General features: G+C 54.0%; 1 protein-coding gene across 2 annotated transcripts in view; it reads right to left on the bottom strand.

Annotated features, from left to right (window-relative positions):
- WWC1 (WW and C2 domain containing 1) overlaps positions 1-16,856 on the bottom strand; it is a 152,254-nt gene that overhangs the window by 21,381 nt on the left and 114,017 nt on the right. For both annotated transcript variants that reach the window (XM_030829984.3, XM_060296580.2), the window contains exons 10-15: positions 12,172-12,261; positions 10,826-11,361; positions 6,998-7,106; positions 6,518-6,598; positions 5,764-5,850; positions 4,360-4,552 (exon numbers count right to left, since the gene is read on the bottom strand). In XM_030829984.3, the coding sequence (XP_030685844.2) occupies positions 4,360-4,552; positions 5,764-5,850; positions 6,518-6,598; positions 6,998-7,106; positions 10,826-11,361; positions 12,172-12,261 (1,096 nt within the window). The remainder of the gene's footprint in view (positions 1-4,359; positions 4,553-5,763; positions 5,851-6,517; positions 6,599-6,997; positions 7,107-10,825; positions 11,362-12,171; positions 12,262-16,856) is intronic.

Raw genomic sequence — 16,856 nt, 5'->3', positions numbered from 1 at the left:
AGGAAAGCAGTGCGAAGCTCTGGGGAAGGGGGCGTGCGGGTGTATTCAAGGGGTAAAAGGAGGCTGCAAGAAGAGTCTTGGGGATAAAATCCAAGAGATGACAAGGAGCAGACCCTGGAGGGCCTGGGGGGCCAGGCAAAGGCCCAGGTGTTGACTCTGGGTGGAGACAGACACCATCCTAAGGCTTCAAGTAGAGGAGTGGCATGCGGTCATCTGCAATTTAACAGGATGCCCCTGGCTACCGTGTTGAAAGGAGACGAAGGGCAGCAAGAATAGAAACAGGGGGATCCAGTGGGGTATTCTGCAACCATTGGGCGAGAGGTGGTAGTAGGTCAGGAGCACGGAGAGAAGTGGTTGGAATCTGGGGATCTCCTGAAGGCAGACCTTCCAGGAGGTCCTGAAGGATTGAGGGTGGGGTATGAGAAGAAGAATGGGGTCCAGGATGACCCTGATGTCTGGCTTGGGCAGTGGAAGAATGGGGTTGCCTTCAGCTGAGACAGTGAAGACACGGGAGGAAAGATCAGGGGCGTGCTTGTGGACACAGCACTGGTGATGGCTACTGGACATGCAAGAGGAGATGTGGATTCCGGCAGCGGACATACAACGCCGAGAAGAGTGGAAAGGCCCAGGAGGGCGCCATCACATGGGATGGTGTTCGAAGCCAGGGGATAGGACAAGATCACTGAAGCAGTGCACGCCAAGTAGAAAAGGGGAGAGGAGCAAGGCCTGAGCTCTGCGGCCTTCAAACAGAGAGAGGTCAGGGAAATGAATAAGAATCTGCAAAGGAGACAGACAGAGAAGGCCAGTGATGGGGGAAGAAGGCCAGGAGAGCGAGCGGTCTGGGAAGCCAAGTCAGGGCAAAGGATGCTGAGGAAGATGGAGTGAGCAATTGTGCCAAAGGCTGTAGGCAGGCCAAGAGGGACAAGGATGGAGAGCCGGCCACCGGATTTAGCCACAAGGAGGTCCCTGATGAGCACATTTCTGGTGGAACGATGAGGGCAAAAGCCCACGTGGACTGAGATACAGAGAGAACACATACACCTCTTTTACGCGTTGCTAGAGAGCAAAGGAAAAAAATAATGTAGTAACGGGAGGAAGAAATGGGGTTAAAAAAATTTTTTTTAAAGCAGGGGAGAAATAACAGTATGTTGGCATACTCACAGGCCAGATCCAGTGAGGAGGGAAAACTGGAGACACAGGAGAGAGCAAAAGAGTAACGGTTGGCGTGACGCCCTTGAGAGAGGATGGCCCTAGATGGGAGTGGGGAGGGCGCATCCTCAGCTCCGGGAAGAACAGCAGAGCCCACGAGGACAGGTAGATGCGGCGTGGCAGCTGTGGGGTTCCTTCTACTCTTCCAGAACTGGGTGTGAAGGGAGGGCCTCAGTGGAGGGAGAGTAAGGGCAAGGAGAGAGGAGAGGATAAGAATTTGTCACTGAGACAAGCAAGACAGTAAGTGGTCCAGGTAGACACAGTATAAACGCTGGGCAGCAAGAGGGCTCACGGGAGGTTCGTGACCACGATTTTAAAATGGTACTGCAGGGCGGTGGTGTGTGCGTTTTGCTCCAATTGCACAGGTGGAGAGGAGGGGAGGGTTCACTTTGATGGGGCTGGGTTTTTGCCAAGTGGGGATGGCAAAGTGAGAAAGGGGCAAGGGGGCGGTTGTGATGAGACATGGGATATGAGTGGGGCCTGGGCAGAGGGCTGTCTTTACAGAACGTGCACAGTCAGGGCCTGAGTAACCAGGATCCGGCTGGAAAGCCTGTGACTCCTGCGATGCCACCCTAAAGCATTTGGTGGAACTGTTGCCCACGATATTGGGGAAGGCAGTATTCATCCAAACCCATAATCCAGTAGGATAGTGTGATGATGACACGTCAAGATGCTGGAATCCTTGTTCAAATCCAGACTTCTCTACCTACTCGCTGGATGATCTGAGCCGGTTAATTAGCCTTTCTGGGCCTTGATCCCTTATTTGTCAGATGGAGATAATCCTAATATTGCTTCCCAGGGCTGTCGTGAGGATTAAATGAGATACTGCACACAAAGTTCTTAGCCCAGTACTAGACACGCAGACACTACTCAGGATGGGTACTATTGTCCTTGCCCGGCTGGTTAAATGGCTCAAAACAGACCAGGGATTCCACAAACCCAGCAGTGCGGGGAGACTGTGCTTGGGAGCCTATGGCCCTTCCTCCTCTTGTCTCACTTCCTGTCCTCCTCCAGCCACCAATACACAACAGCCTAACACTCACGTCCCCACGGGACACGGGAACAGAGGCTTCCCGTTGGCCGTGGACGGAGACAAGCCACGGCGGGATGAGCGCTTTGGCTGCTGCCATGGCAACCAGCAATGGCCAGACATCAATTAGGAAGGAGGAATAAAAGGCATCCAATTAGGAGAAGAAAAAGGATTGAGTCTCTTCTCATTTAGGAATGCTCGGGGCTAAGGAAACGCTTCACTGGAGGAGCCTGGATTGTTTATTCATTTTTATTTTAAAAATTCTATCCTTGGGGCTTCCCTAGTGGCACAGAGGTTAAGAATCTGCCTGCCAGTGCAGGGGGCATGGGTTTGAGCCCTGGTCCGGGAAGATCCCACATGCTGCGGAGCAACTAAGCCCGTGCAGCACCACTACTGAGCCTGCGCTCTAGAGCCCGCGAGCCACAACTACTGAGCCTGCGCGCCACAACTACTGAAGCCCGCGCGCCCAGAGCCCGTGCTCTGCAAAAAGAGAAGCCACCGCAATGAGAAGCCCGTGCAACACAACGAAGCGTAGCCCCCGCTCACTGCAACTGGAGAAAGCCCGCGTGCAGCAACAAAGACCCAACTCAGCCAAAAATAAATAAATAAATAATAAATAAATAAAAATTCTATCCTTTTTTTTTTGCGGTACGCGGGCCTCTCACTGTTGTGGCCTCTCCCGTTGCAGAGCACAGGCTCCAGACACGCAGGCTCAGCGGCCATGGCTCACAGGCCCAGCCGCTCCGCGACATGTGGGATCTTCCCGGACCGGGGCACGAACCCGTGTCCCCTGCATCGGCAGGCGGACTCTCAACCACTGCGCCACCAGGGAAGCCCTATCCTTTTATATATATACACACGTGTGTGTGTGTCTGTATCTATCTATCTAGGTAGATATATATATATATACACACACATGTATGTGTGTCTGTATCTATCTATCTATCTAGGTGTATATATATATATATATATATATACACACACACATATATATATATGCGCTTTTTTTTTGGCTGCACTGTGCAGCTTGTGGGTTTTCTCAGTTCCCCAACCAGGGATTGAACCCAGGCCACGCAGTGAAAGTCTGGAATCCTAACCACTGGCCACCAGGGAACTCCCTGGAGCCTGGATCTGGAAAAGCTTTCCGCTTCATCCTTCAGCAGCACCCACCCTGCCTGCCAAACCCTGCAGTCACCATCCCACCTGGGGGCTCCAGGGAGCACTGTGCTGGCACACAGAAAACATCCAGGGTCTGACATGGGTGGACCTGCCTGGGTTCTAACTCTGTTCCTGCCACTTCCTGACTGTGTGACCTTGGGAAAATTCTTTGTGCCTCGGTTTCCTCACTGGTGTAACAGTTACCTATTTTACAAGATGGTAGTGAGGATCAACAGAGATAATACACGTAAGGAGCTTAGCTCAGAGCCCAGCATATAAATTGCATCCAGTTGACACAAGCTATTGCATCACTGTGAGCAGTAACAACAACATACACGGCAATGACGCTGTTATGAACCCTAGCCAAGCAGGAAAGGGATGGGAACTGATTTCCCGTGAGACCTAGCGTGTGCAGACACTTTGCTTTACATCCTTGCTCCGGGGACCAGCAGTACTGGCATCACCGGGGAGCTTGACAGAAATGCAGAATCTTGCTGCCTGCCCACCCAGACTTGCTGAATCAGAATCTGCATTTTAACCAGAGCCGCAGGTAACCTGCGTGCACATGAAAGTTCGAGAGGCACTGCTTTAGTGCTTCATTTAACCCTCAGAGAACCACCTGTGAGGTAGCCAGTGTGAGCTGGTTTTACAGATAAGGAAGCAGACAGAATTAAAGAGTCTTAGGCCACACAGTGGGGAAGGCTGGTGACTCAGCCTCAGGCACAAGGGATGTGGCGCTGCAATCCCACGGCAGAAAAAGGAGCTCCCCGCTCCCCCTTCCCCTGCTCTCAATAAGTCTGGGAACAACGCCGTTCATCTGTGGAAGAGCCCCTGCCTACAACCCAAGAAAGGTTGGGCTGATAGCACAAGCTGTGTTTCTCCAAGCCTTCTTCCTGAAGTGCAAGATGGACCAATTCCCAGAAGGACAGAAGGCTGCACAGATAGACAGACACAGTCCTCACCAGGCACGCCTCCAGATGGCTCCTGTCGGTGGCGCAGACATCGACTCTTAAGGTCTTCTGGTGAAGGGCTGGGTAGGACATGGACACCCAGAACACCTCGTTGAACACCAGGGTGTCCGAGGCGTCCAGAGGCCGGGTCCGGAACAGGCAGGTGGTACTCTCGGAGCAGGGAAGGATAGCCACGCGAATGTTCCTAGAGGGACAGAACACAGGAGAGCCTGGGTCAGGTCAGCCCGGCTCTGGGGCTCAGGTGTTAGGCTAAACGGCTGCTGCAAATCCCCATGGAAACAACAGCGGACAAGAGTGTGTAATTTCTCCAGTAGTTATGCAGTTATTCATGAGGGATGCATAGGGGCCCCAAGGACAATGTGCTGCTTTTCCTTCTACTGAATCCCCCAATCATGAGACCCTCAAAGCTTGTGGAGCCTGAGGCCAACGGTGTGCAAACTGTTGTGAACAGAAGGATCTGAGCGGCTGCTTGTTAACACTGAGGAATACTCACACAACCGCTGGTAGGAGGGCAAAATGCCACAACTCGGGCGGCAGGGAAGGTGACCATCCTAACAAAAGTACATATGCATTCACCCTTTGACCCAGACAGCTGGCTTCTAGGCACAGATACTGCTGCACAAGTACCAGTGAGTTACACAGAAGGTTATTCATCCCGGCCCTGTTTGTAACAGCGAAGACTGCACACAAGTCCAGCGTCCAGTCAATCTTGTCTTCCTTCTGTTTTGCCTGTTTTCCGGCCCGCTTTCCTCCTTCCCACGTGTCACACCCCAGACGCTGGCTGGGTGCAGGCCACAGAAATATAAGCTCCTGCTGCTGCCCTCAAGGCCTATGGTCTAGCAAAGGAGGAACATGTAGGCAGACGGGCTCAATGAATCATAAACCCGGTCTGCACAGGACCGAGCTGGGAGGCAGACAGCGCAGGTCTTTGCTGTATCATCAACTGTAAGGTAACACCCATCACTACCTGCCAAGAGAAGCACAGTGATGGGAGCCGGCTCTTCAGAAAGGCGGGCCCGGCTCCTTCTGCGTGGAATACTCGAGCTTAGAGCAGATGAAAGAGGCCGCGACTTGCCTCTTCATCAGGCTTCAAGTTTACAAGGGCGGAGGTTTGCTCGCCACCCCCTCCCTAGTGCTGGCACCTGGTGGGGGCTCGGGACGCGTATGCGGAAGGTCTGAAGCTGTCTGGGGCGCTCCTCTTTGGAGTGAGCGTGTTTGCTGCCCTGCCTGCAGCCACGTTCACGGCACTGACACCGTGCATCACGGTCGTGGGCACTAAATACCCACAGAGGTTTACGGGGCCTGTTGTTGGAGCAGAACAGAGCAGGAGAGCGTCCCCTGGGATGGGCGCAGAGCGGGAGAGGATAACATACAGCCCGTCAGCTACACACTCACACTTTCCGGTCTTGCTGCGGCGACAGAGCAGAGAGGTTGCTCAGCTGGATGATTAATATTGCAAACTGCTTATTCTTCTCATCGTACCTGAAATGAAAAGGGGGCACACGGAGCACCTGTTAGCAACGCATTTCTCTGCCTCTCCCTTAATAATCACAGACGTGGCTGCTGGCTGCTCTGGGGACTGCGGTGAGCTGGGAAGCACAGGCCCAGTGTTTGCTGCCATGCAGGGATGCAGGTCCAGAGCTGTTGGTCTGAATTTTTAAAGAGAAGCCAGAGGTTGTAGAAAACGTCCTGACATTTAAACACCGGCAGTTAATTCCTAGTTTAAAAAATATTGGGGCCAACCTGCATCAAGAGAAAACAATAGAGCTGGGCTGCAGCCCCCAGGGGTTGACTTCGGTCCAGGTGAGATGATAAGACCAAAGCCGTGGCAACAACGACCAAACAGACCAAAAGGCAGGAGGTCTCGGTCCCTGCCTGGCTCTGCCACCGGCCAGCTCAGTGAATCCGGGCAAGTTACAAGGTCTTCAAACCTTGTTTTTTCTCTTTTGTGAAATGGGGAACTGGGAGGCATGGAAAGAGACCCCCCCCACTCCACCCCCTTTAGTTAGGAGCCCACAGCTGCCAGCAGGCCCCGCTGGTTCTGCCTGCCTCGCTGGGCAGCTGTGAGGGTAAATGCTGCAGACGCTGCAGGCCAGGAAGAGACCCCGCACAGACCACGCCCCTCTGCCCCGCCCTCCCTGCCACTTACTTCAGGGCGATCTGAACCCGGGTTGCACCCACTACTTCTGACTCGTCACTGTCAAAAGCAGCGGCTTCTGAGGCACCCAGTCTGGAAAGCAACACAGGAAAGAAAGAGAGTCAGGCTTCCCTGTAGTGACCAGGGGCCAAAGTCATTTTCCAGAGACAGGGTTCTCTCTGGGAGGGAGAAGCTGGGTCCTCAAGGAGGAAGGTTTGGGTCTGCTCAGCCTCCCTGTGGACCCTGCCTGCCCACAACTACTCCGGATCCCTCTCTTGAAGCAGCAGCTGCGCTTTCTCTAATACTTGCTCCTCTAGCCATACACCCTTAATGGCAATTGCGGAACTAGCAGTCTCCCAAACGTGAAGTCTCTCCAGCCCCGGGAGGAGAAGCAGTCTGCTTCTTCAGCACCACCCTCCCGGGGGTCCCTCCCACACACCTGAGGAGGCCCGGGCCTTGCATACTCAGAGTTCCCAAGACTCAGGGACCCACCTCTGCACGGAAGCCTCATACACACCACTGTCCCCGGCCACGGATTCATCCGACACCGCAGCTGAGACACAGGCCACTTTCAGGTCGCACCCCTGAGCCTTATTCGCAGCTGGGAGAAGAGAGGAAAAAAGGAAGGATGGCAAGGCGGGGTTTAGACATCAGGATACTGTCGTCACAATACATCTTTTGATCCCCTCACTGTCCTAACATGGTCCCGCCAAAATCCAGCCACCTCTGAACCTGACAGCAAGGTTCTGCCTTTTTTTGCGGTGAAGGAAAGGGTAGCATGTGATTCTGTGTTTAACGTCTCAGACTCTAGAGCCAGAACACCTGGGTTCAAATCACAGTTCTGCCACACACTGCTTCATGACAATGGGACACTGATTTACTCCCTCTCAGCCCTGCATTCCTCATCTGTAAAATGGGGATAATAATACCTGCCTTGCAGGGCTGTTGGGAAGACTGGATGTGATGATAAAGGGAAGTCCTTAGTACAGAGACTGGTGCAGGGGAAGTGCTCTAGAAAAGTCAGTACCATCATCCTTAGCTACTACGACTATCACTCCCATCACTACAGCGATGTCTTCTAGATCGATCCCTACACACCTGGGGCAAAATAACAGCCCCCGGACCCCCTTGGGAGGGGCAAGAGGAGGAGGAAGGGAAGAACGTAAGTACTGGCTGTCCTACTCGCCTATCCCATTCCATTCCTAACTCAGCCCATCTCCCCTGCCCTTGACAGAGGCCCTCAGAAGTCTCTACCCGGGGCTCAGGCCCAAGCATTCAGCACACACTGCACATTCCTTCCTGCCCCAAGTAATGGGCGCTGACGGTGTGCCAGGTCCACTGCAAAGTTCAGAGCTACTAAGGTGAATAGGACAGCTCCTGACCTCCGCGCAGCAGGGGAAGGACAGATTCAGGGGCTTCAACCTCACGGCCAGCACTTCCCTGTGTGCCAGGCACATGGGCGGGGGGTGGGCAGACTGGAGAAGGGGCTGGGGATGGGGATGGGGATGGTGACAGTGAGCCTGGGAGAAGCCAAGGGGCCATGTGGGCGTGGCTTTCCCAGCCTGTGTCCCACGTCTGCTGCTGCAGCCCTGGAGACCTCCTGCCTTCGGATCCACCCCTCTCCACCCTCCACTAAACCACTTAAGGAGATTAATTTGTCTGCTGACTGAACAGTGGCACTAATCGCATAACCTGCTTAGTGTCTGGGCTCAGCCCGGCATCATCTGGCAGCGGGGAACGCTTCTGGAGGTGGCATGAAGAAACGCCGACCTGAGACGCGAGCGGGCTCTGGCCCCCAAGCTGCACGAACGTCGTGGCGGGAGGCAGGGGGATGGGGGTCGCTCCCTGCACTCGGTTGGGGTCCCAGCATCCCCGAGCCAGCTTATCGCAGCCTTTAGACAGGGAGCGCCGGGAACGCTTCTTGAGCCCTGTTAGGGGTACAACCTGCACACCCCTCCTCTCCAGGGAACAATTTTCTGCAGCTTGCCACCGGCTGCAGTAGGAAGCCTGTTTTTATTTTTGTTTGAGGGCACTCAGCAAGACTCCCTTCCCGGTGAGGGAGCCCCAGGGATCTCTCAGCTCCTCTTCTAAGGAAGCGGCTGGCATGCACCCAGCAGAGCCTTTAATTAACTGGGAAACCTCATCGTTTCCCCCTTGCTCCCACTGGCCCTTGCACACGAAGGAACTGATAGCTCCGGGTGCAGCGGCAGCCCTCCCACACATTCCTGGAGGTGACGGCTGAAGTGGGTTGAGCTTCTAGCTGGCCTCACGGGAGCCAGGACCAGGAGCCCTTTGCCGACAGAGCTGGCACGTGGCTCATTGTGGGTTCTGGGCAGGTGGTCCTAGAGCCAGTCCTGACTCTACCGCTTCACAGCAGTGACAATGACCTTGGACAAGTCACTTAACCTTGCTGAGTCTCATTCCTTTCAGTCTGTAAGAGGAAGATAATAATAGCCCCCACCTCATAGTGGTGTTGTGAGGCTTATGTGAGTAAGTACGCCTAACGGTGCCTGTTATCTTGCACACCTGAACTTGATAAATCACCCTGCTCAGTCCTGACCTTCATACCATAGGCATGATGGCATCAGCAAGCACCAGGAGTGTCTTAGGAATGAATACACAGAGCTGCCTCATGTCCTAAGGGGAGCACGATGATAAAGAGATTGGGCTCTGGGGTCAGAAACACCCAGATTCCAATCCCTGCTTCCCCACCTGCTGGGGAAGCACCTCTCTGAACCTCTGTTTCCTCATCTGTGAAATGGGTATAATGGAAGTAACCTATTTCATCATATAAAGCACATTGCTCACCACATAATGCACCCCAATGAATTTTAACTATTATAATTTATTATGTGGTTGTTGCTAAAGATAAAGATTTTTCTTGTAATAAATCTTAGCTGTCATCATCAGCTTCCGACCTGAATCTCAGTCCACACCATAATGCTCTTTTCTGACCCCGTGCAGAATGGGAGTCATATCATTCCCTGGCTTCAAACAGTCACACGGATCCTTGCTGCAATGAGGGTAAAACGTAAACTCCTTACGTTACACAACCCGTACTCTGCCCAATTCTCTGCCTTGTTGGTGATCTCCTCCCTCTGGCCCCTCTTGCAGCCCCTTGCTCCAGCCTCAGAGACTTTGCTCTTGCTTCTCCCAAGGCTGGCTCCCTCTCACTGCTCAAGGCTCCGTTCAAGTGTCGCCTTCCTTCACCACCCAATCTGAACTGGCAGCCCTCACCCAACCTGAAAGCCTCCATCACATGCCCTGTTTTATTTATTTATTTTTTTTGCGGTACGCGGGCCTCTCACTGTTGTGGCCTCTCCCGTTGCGGAGCACAGGCTCCGGACGCGCAGGCTCAGCGGCCATGGCTCACGGGCCCAGCCGCTCCGCGGCATGTGGGATCTTCCTGGACCGGGGTACGAACCCGCATCCCCTGCATGGGCAGGCGGACTCTCAACCACTGCGCCACCAGGGAAGCCCTGCCCTGTTTTATTTTCTTCCTAGCACTTTTATTGGTCTGCTTGTACAGTTATTGTCTGTGCCTTCATTTGCATGTAGGCTTCACGGGAACCAGGACCTTGTCTGTCCTCCACGCTGCATCCTTGTGACTAACCCACATGGCATATCAGTTGAATGAAAGAATGAATGAATCCATGTTCACCCATTAGCACAGGACCTGGCATTTAGTTTCAGGAGGTACTTAATATCTGTTGCATGAATGAACCCACCATGGAAAACCCTTCGCTCAAGACCTAGACCATAGTAAACACATAATAAATACCTACTGAATGAATAAATCAATCAATATACCATGTAAAGATCTGGCACATAGAAAGCAGTCAGTAAATGTTGCCCATGGGGCTTCCCTGGTGGCGCAGTGGTTAAGAATCCGCCTGCCAATGCAGTGGACGCGGGTTTGAGCCCTGGTCGGGGAATATCCCACATGCCGCGGAGCAACTAAGCCCGTGTGCCACAACTACTGGGCCTGCGCTCTAGAGCCCGCGAGCCACAACTACTGAGGCCGCATGCCACAACTACTGAAGCCCACACACCTAGAGCCCGTGCTCCGCCACAAGAGAAGCCACTGCAATGAGAAGCCCGGGCACCACAACAAAGAGTAGCCCCCGCTCACCGCAATTAGAGAAAGCCCGCGCGCAGCAACGTAGACTCAACGCAGCCAAAAATAAAATTAATTAATTTAAAAAAACCCAAAACCACGTTGCCCATAATTATCACTGGGGTCTGGAACTCGGACCCGAGCACAATTCCCACCCTCCTCCCTCCTGGAGGCTCCCGCCCTCCGGATGTGGTGCCCTGTACCTTGGCCCAGAGGCTTGCCCTCTGTTCCGGGTTCCTCCAGCCGGTACCTCTCCCGGGTGCTGTTGCCAAGGCTCAGTTCGCAAAGAGTGGCACTCAGCTCGGGGTCTTCAAACTCCAGGTTGCTCAGGAAGGCGTCTCCAGCCAGGAGGGGGTCAGCGATGAGAGGGGAGCAGGGCGGGGATGGGGAGGAGAGCGAGGAACGGGGGGACAGGGAGCTCATGGACTTTGGAGTGCCGGACAAGGAGCGCAGGGCCTGCAGGCGGCCGCCCCCCTCTGCCTTCTGGGTCTTGGCCACCTCGTCCTCGTGGATGGTGGTGATGCAGCCCGAGGGCCGGAAGCCCGTGGCCCCCTCCAGGAGCAGGAATTCCACCTTGCTCTGTAGTTCCGAGTCCAGCTGTTCGAAGGGGTCATAGTAGAGGTCGGTGAAGCTGGCTGAGGTGGAGGAGTCCAGGCTAGAGGCGGCCAGGGAGCCCCGGCTGGACGTGAGGGATCCGGGGCTGCTGCCCGAGGACAGGCTCTGCATGCTGCCAGAGAGGCTGGGGCAGGGGAGGGAAGGCGAGGACACAGAGTGGGTGGGCCGCCCCGAACTTCCCCCGAAAAGCACCACGTGCACTGAGAATGCAACATCTCATCAGACCCTCTTGACAGTCTCCAGGGTGGACCACGCATCCCCATTTCACTAAAGAGGATATCCCGAGAAGGCCACATAATTACGAGCTGGCAGAGCTGGGATTCGAACCCAAGCCAGCTGCCTTAAAAGTCCACTTTCTCCTCAATATCTCTGTTTCTCAAACCTCCACCAGCGGCATTCCATTTGCATATTTCTCCATATCTGAATGCAACCCCCAATAATGCCGCTTAATATTTTCCTTTAACTCAACTCACTTTTTACACGTTAATATAGTTTTCTGAAAAAGGAAACGTTATATCCTAAGTGTAATTTGAAAAGCATTGTCAACTGTTAAAAATATTTGATGAGAACAGAATGTTGTGATAAAATTCCAGCCACGTTGCCTACCGAGGCCCCAGCCTGAGGCCTACCCTCTCTGTGTTGTGCAAGTGGGCTGGAGAGACGTGAACAAGACACACTAGCACCCAACTGGGGCCTTCTGTTGTGTTGTCAGAGGACCAAGGAGGCTGTGGTCTGGGGAGGTGAAGGGCCCTGCCCCCAGCCACACCAGGCCCAGAACGAGTCCCCCAGATCATCCGTCTGCCTGCTCTGCTTCTAAACGGGCACGCTCAGGCCATGGAGGACACATGAAGGGCAGAAGCTGGGCTGGGCTGCCTCGAAACGCCTGCATATGGCCGTGCCCAGGGGAGCGCTCACCCCACTGCCTACTACTCACCTTTTCAGCTGGCAGTGCAGAGCTGCTACCTGCCGGGTGGCTTCCTCAAGCTCTCTCACCAGCTGGTTCCTCTTACTGTTTAACTTCAACCTGAAGGGAGAGAAGGCATGAGTGGGGAGCTCGGAGGGAACCCGCCTCCATCTGCCCATAAGAGGAATCACAGGCATGGGCTCACGGAGATGTACGCACAGACCCACAGACGCACACACAAGAACTTCCTGGAGGCATTATATTATGATGTTTGGAGAGGTATGGCCTCTACGTATAATCCTATAGTAACTGCTATATGCATCACCTGCTATATACCAGGGGCTGACTAGGAAACGTATAACATTGCCTTAAATCATTTGCACAATAACCCTGCATAGTAAGAATTTTTTTTTTTTGCGGTACGCGGGCCTCTCACTGTCGTGGCCTCTCTCATTGCAGAGCACAGGCTCCGGACGTGCAGGCCCAGCGGCCACGGCTCACGGGCCCAGCCGCTCCGTGGCATGTGGGACCTTCCCGGACCGGAGCACGAACCCGTGTCTCCTGCATCGGCAGGCGGACTCTCAACCACTGCGCCACCAGGGAAGCCCAAGAATTTTTTTTTTTAACCATTAACCACTTTATATACGAGAAAACTGAGGCTCTTAGAGTTAAATAGTTTACTTAAAGCTAGAGAGTTACTGGCAGAATTAGGAATCCACCCAACCATCCCTCCCTACGCTGTGTACAGACATGCAGAGAGAGAAGACCAAGTGAAGACACAGTAGATGACCATGTGTAGATGGCCATCCACAGACCAAGGAGAGAGATCTCAGGAGAAACAACCCTGCCAACACCTTGTCCTTGGACTTGTGGCTTCCAGGACTGTGAGGAAATAAGTTACCATTGTTTAAGTCATCCAGTTTGTGGAACTTTGGTTTGGCAGCCCTAACAAACGAATGCACCATCTTAGGGTAAAATATAGAAGGAAAAAAAAGGAGGGTCCAGGACTGAGCTCTGAGTCTGTCATCCCAAGGCTGAATGGATGGGCAATAGTCAGCCAAGGAGCTGAAAAGAGCAGTTCCAGAGAGCCTGGGGAGGATCCAGGTGAGCGTGACAGAGTCAGAACCCGGGAGCTAAGGCCTGCACCCAGGCATGCCCACACCAGAGCCCAATTCAGCAGCTCCCTTCCTGAAGGCAAAACCCTTGAGTTTAGAAGGGATGGCTGGATATAGGCTCTGCTCAGCCCCCAGTTTCTCCTGAAATTCCCCACGGGGGCAGCTTGGGTGGGCTCCAGAGAGGGTGCTGCTCCTTGGATCTGACAGGGAAGGAGCTCCATCACCCACTCATGACTTGGGCTGCTCTCCTGCATCCACTAGATTAGTGGCTCTCTGTCCGTGGCCCACAGAGCTCCCCCCGCAGAAGGGGAGGTGTGCTTATTAAATGCACATCCCTGGATTCTACTTAGATCTACTGAATCAGAAAGGCTAGGGGCAGCGCTCAGGAATCCGCGTCTTTTTTTTTGGCCACGCAGTGCAGCTTCCAGGATCTGAGTTCCCCAACCAGGGATTGAACCCGGCCCCGGCAGTGAAAGTGCCAGGTCCTAACCACTGGACCACCAGGGAATTCCCTGGAATCTGCATCTTTATTCCCTATTCCAGGTGACTTTTAGGCACAGTAAGATTTCCGAGCTGCTGCACTGGCTGGGGACTGTAAGGCAGGAACTGCGCCTCACTCTCTCAGCCCCTAGCGTGGCGCCCACCACATGGATGTGCTTGGAAAGTTACTGCTGAATGGAAGACTTTTCCCCAGTTGATGGGAGGGAAAGCTCATTTGCTCTGCTGAGAGACCTGGATGTTAAATCTCCCCTGGACAGATATGTCCCACCGTTGGCATCTTATCCCCTTATGCCATCCTGCTGCAGGAGGAATGACTGACTCATTGCTCCCAGAGCACAGCCAACCCAGCCTGGGGCCTGGGAGGAAGAGTTCATTTCCATGGAAAAACCTAAACACGCCATCCCTCCACTGACACGCCCAAGGCCTCCAACACAGGCCCTGCCGTGAAGACCAGAGTTTGCTTGAGACACAACTGCAAAGTGATAAGGGAGGGGCAGGACCAGTCACTGGGGAACTGATCTTGTGAAATTTCAGAAAAGACCACGGGAGCCGCGGCCTCGGCATGGTTCTTGGCCAGCTCTGTCCCCAGCCCTGTTTTTCCAGAGTCCTGCCCGGGACTAGGGGGGCTGGCAGATGGAGCCCATAATGGACACGACTATGGAACAAAATCCCAGTTTTCAGCGCAATGGACACGACTATGGAATCTGACCCTTCATGAGAGCAAGACCTTGAAAGGGTGTGAGATCTGGGGTCAAGGCGCAGCCTGGGCCACCATTTCCACCTTTGTTTTCCTCTCCCCTGGGAGGAGATCACAGAGGTGTGCTCTGGCAGTAAGTGCAGGTCCCCAGTAGAGCCCCAACAGGAGGCTGAGGGGACCGGGAGCCAGATGGCCTTGACCTCCCGAGCACAGGGGTGTAGCTACCAGCAGCCACACACAGACGCCGAGGCGGCCTCCTACAGGTATTGGGCTTCGCTGGCCATACGGTGTTTGCATGTGATGCCTGGCACGTGCCGGGAGGCCAAGAACACATCAAGCGCGGAAGCAGGCAGAGGACCCAGGAGGTGGGGCTGGAACCCCCACAAGCTGCGGCTCAGCGCCTGGGGTACTGGTTAAAGATGCAAGAGCCTGGGCTCCATCTCAGGCCTGAGGAATTGGTCCCTGGGCTGGGGGCAGGGAGTCCGCACTCTAACAGGCGCTGCAGCTCTCAGGAGTGCTGGGGAGGGCCCCTGGGGAGGGAGGAGGAAGCAGCGTGCAGGACGGGGAGTCCTGGGGGGACGTCTGTGCTTCTGATTGATTCGACACTGGGGTTTGGTAGGCCCTGTGGTGTGCTCTTCCTGGCCTTCTCAAAGGCACCTTGAACAGAGAGGCTGTTGTGTGAGGTGACGAGTCTAATACTCCCATGCTGAGAGACAGAGAGAGAGAAGAGAGAGAGGAGCATGAGAAGCAAAAAGAGAAAGAAACCTAGAGAGAGAACAAGAGAGTCAGAGGGATGAACACAGACAAACAGGGGGCCAGAGGCAGACAGCTGAACACGGACGAAGACGGCTGGGTGGGCTTTCTCCTCTCTTTCGTGCAGGAGGCTCACAGCCGTCAGCCCTGTCCCTGTCCTTCCCAAGGTTCTCGCCTCTTCCTGCCCACGTGCCCCCTGGCTTCTCTCTGCATGTCCCCCAGGGGACCTCGAGACACCTGCTCAGCAGCTGCCACGGCGTGGAGGTTCTGGCTTCCCTGGACGGGCCGTGCGAACTCACTGTTCCAGGGGAGCAATCAGACCTTTGAAAGACGGGGCTGAAGGCAATAATAAAAGACCTTCTAAGTGGGCAGGAGACTAAGGCAAGCATGAGCTCCAGAGCCAGCAAGCCTGGGCTGTGATCCCAGCTCTGCCATTTGGTGATGTTGGGTGAGCCTCAGTTTCCACAACTATGAAATGGAGATTAACCTCAGGGTTGCTGGGAGGTTTAAATGAGATGATATAGCTTACAGAGTCTGGTACTTAATGGTACATTTTGCATGTAGTATAGGGGTCTCTAAGAGAATATCCAATCCTAGTTTCGAGAAACCAAAATTCTGATAGCAGAGAAGAGCCTCAATTCACAATCTGGTCCAACCACCTGCCTTCAGAATATATAAGTATTCAATGTAATTATCCTGTTTTTTTTTTTTTCCTATTAGGCCATTGAAGTCCATATTGGTCAATGACTTGCACAAGGTAGGTGGTGGGAAGGGTCTCTCTATTGACCCAACAAGGAGTAAGGTTGCCAGGGATCTGTTCTCTTCAGCTGCCGGCTGTGAGCATCATGAAAAGCTAAGGGCTTTCCAGTGATGGCTGTAGGGTCAGGGGCCCAGAGGACTGGTAGACAGATCAGGAGATGCATACAGAGGCCTGTAAGGGTCTGCCCGGGCTGGCGAACCATTTATGCATTCAACTAACACTAAAGGCACAAAGGTGTCTAGACACAGGCCTTGTCCCCAAGGTGCACAGACAGCCTTGGGGAAAGCAGGACAAAGTGTTGGCACTGAGAGAGAATTCTAGAAGGTGCTTCCTAGGGTTACAAAGCACCAAATACTGAAGCCCTCTCCTCCTCCCTCTCCCACCTGCCTGGTGGGAGGTCAGTGCTTATCTTCCCAGGGGAAGATAAAGGAGAGGAAAGTGACATATCCCTGGTAGGAGTTCTGACAAGGGGCTTGGTGGGGAGAGATTCCCCACCATGGACCAGTCAATGGACTGTGTGATGTGGTTACAAGAGGCCAGTAAGAGGCTGGTCAACGTGCCCCGTCTGGCACCCCACCATGTGCAAATAGAGCTTACTCAGTTACTAGGGTGGGATTGCAAGCAGCGTTCCTCAGCACTCGGGAGGCTCCCTGAAGGCATCTTAGGACCCATGATGGGGTGATGCAAGGAGCCCAGCCAGGCACCTAGGATGCCTGGCCTGCTGCCACTGGGCCCAGACAAGTTTATCTGCTTTATAAACTGGGCTTCTGCCTCTGATTTCACTGGAAAGAGGAATTCCCTTGCTCATCCCTCTCCCCCACCTCCCCCTCCCCCAACAAAGTTTGAAAATCACCATCTTCAACTCCAGCTCCTTAAGGGCAGGGGCCTT

This window comes from Globicephala melas, chromosome 3, assembly GCF_963455315.2.
Source record: "Globicephala melas chromosome 3, mGloMel1.2, whole genome shotgun sequence".
NCBI classification, from domain to species: domain Eukaryota; kingdom Metazoa; phylum Chordata; class Mammalia; order Artiodactyla; family Delphinidae; genus Globicephala; species Globicephala melas.
This window is presented reverse-complemented; position numbering and strand designations above follow the sequence as displayed.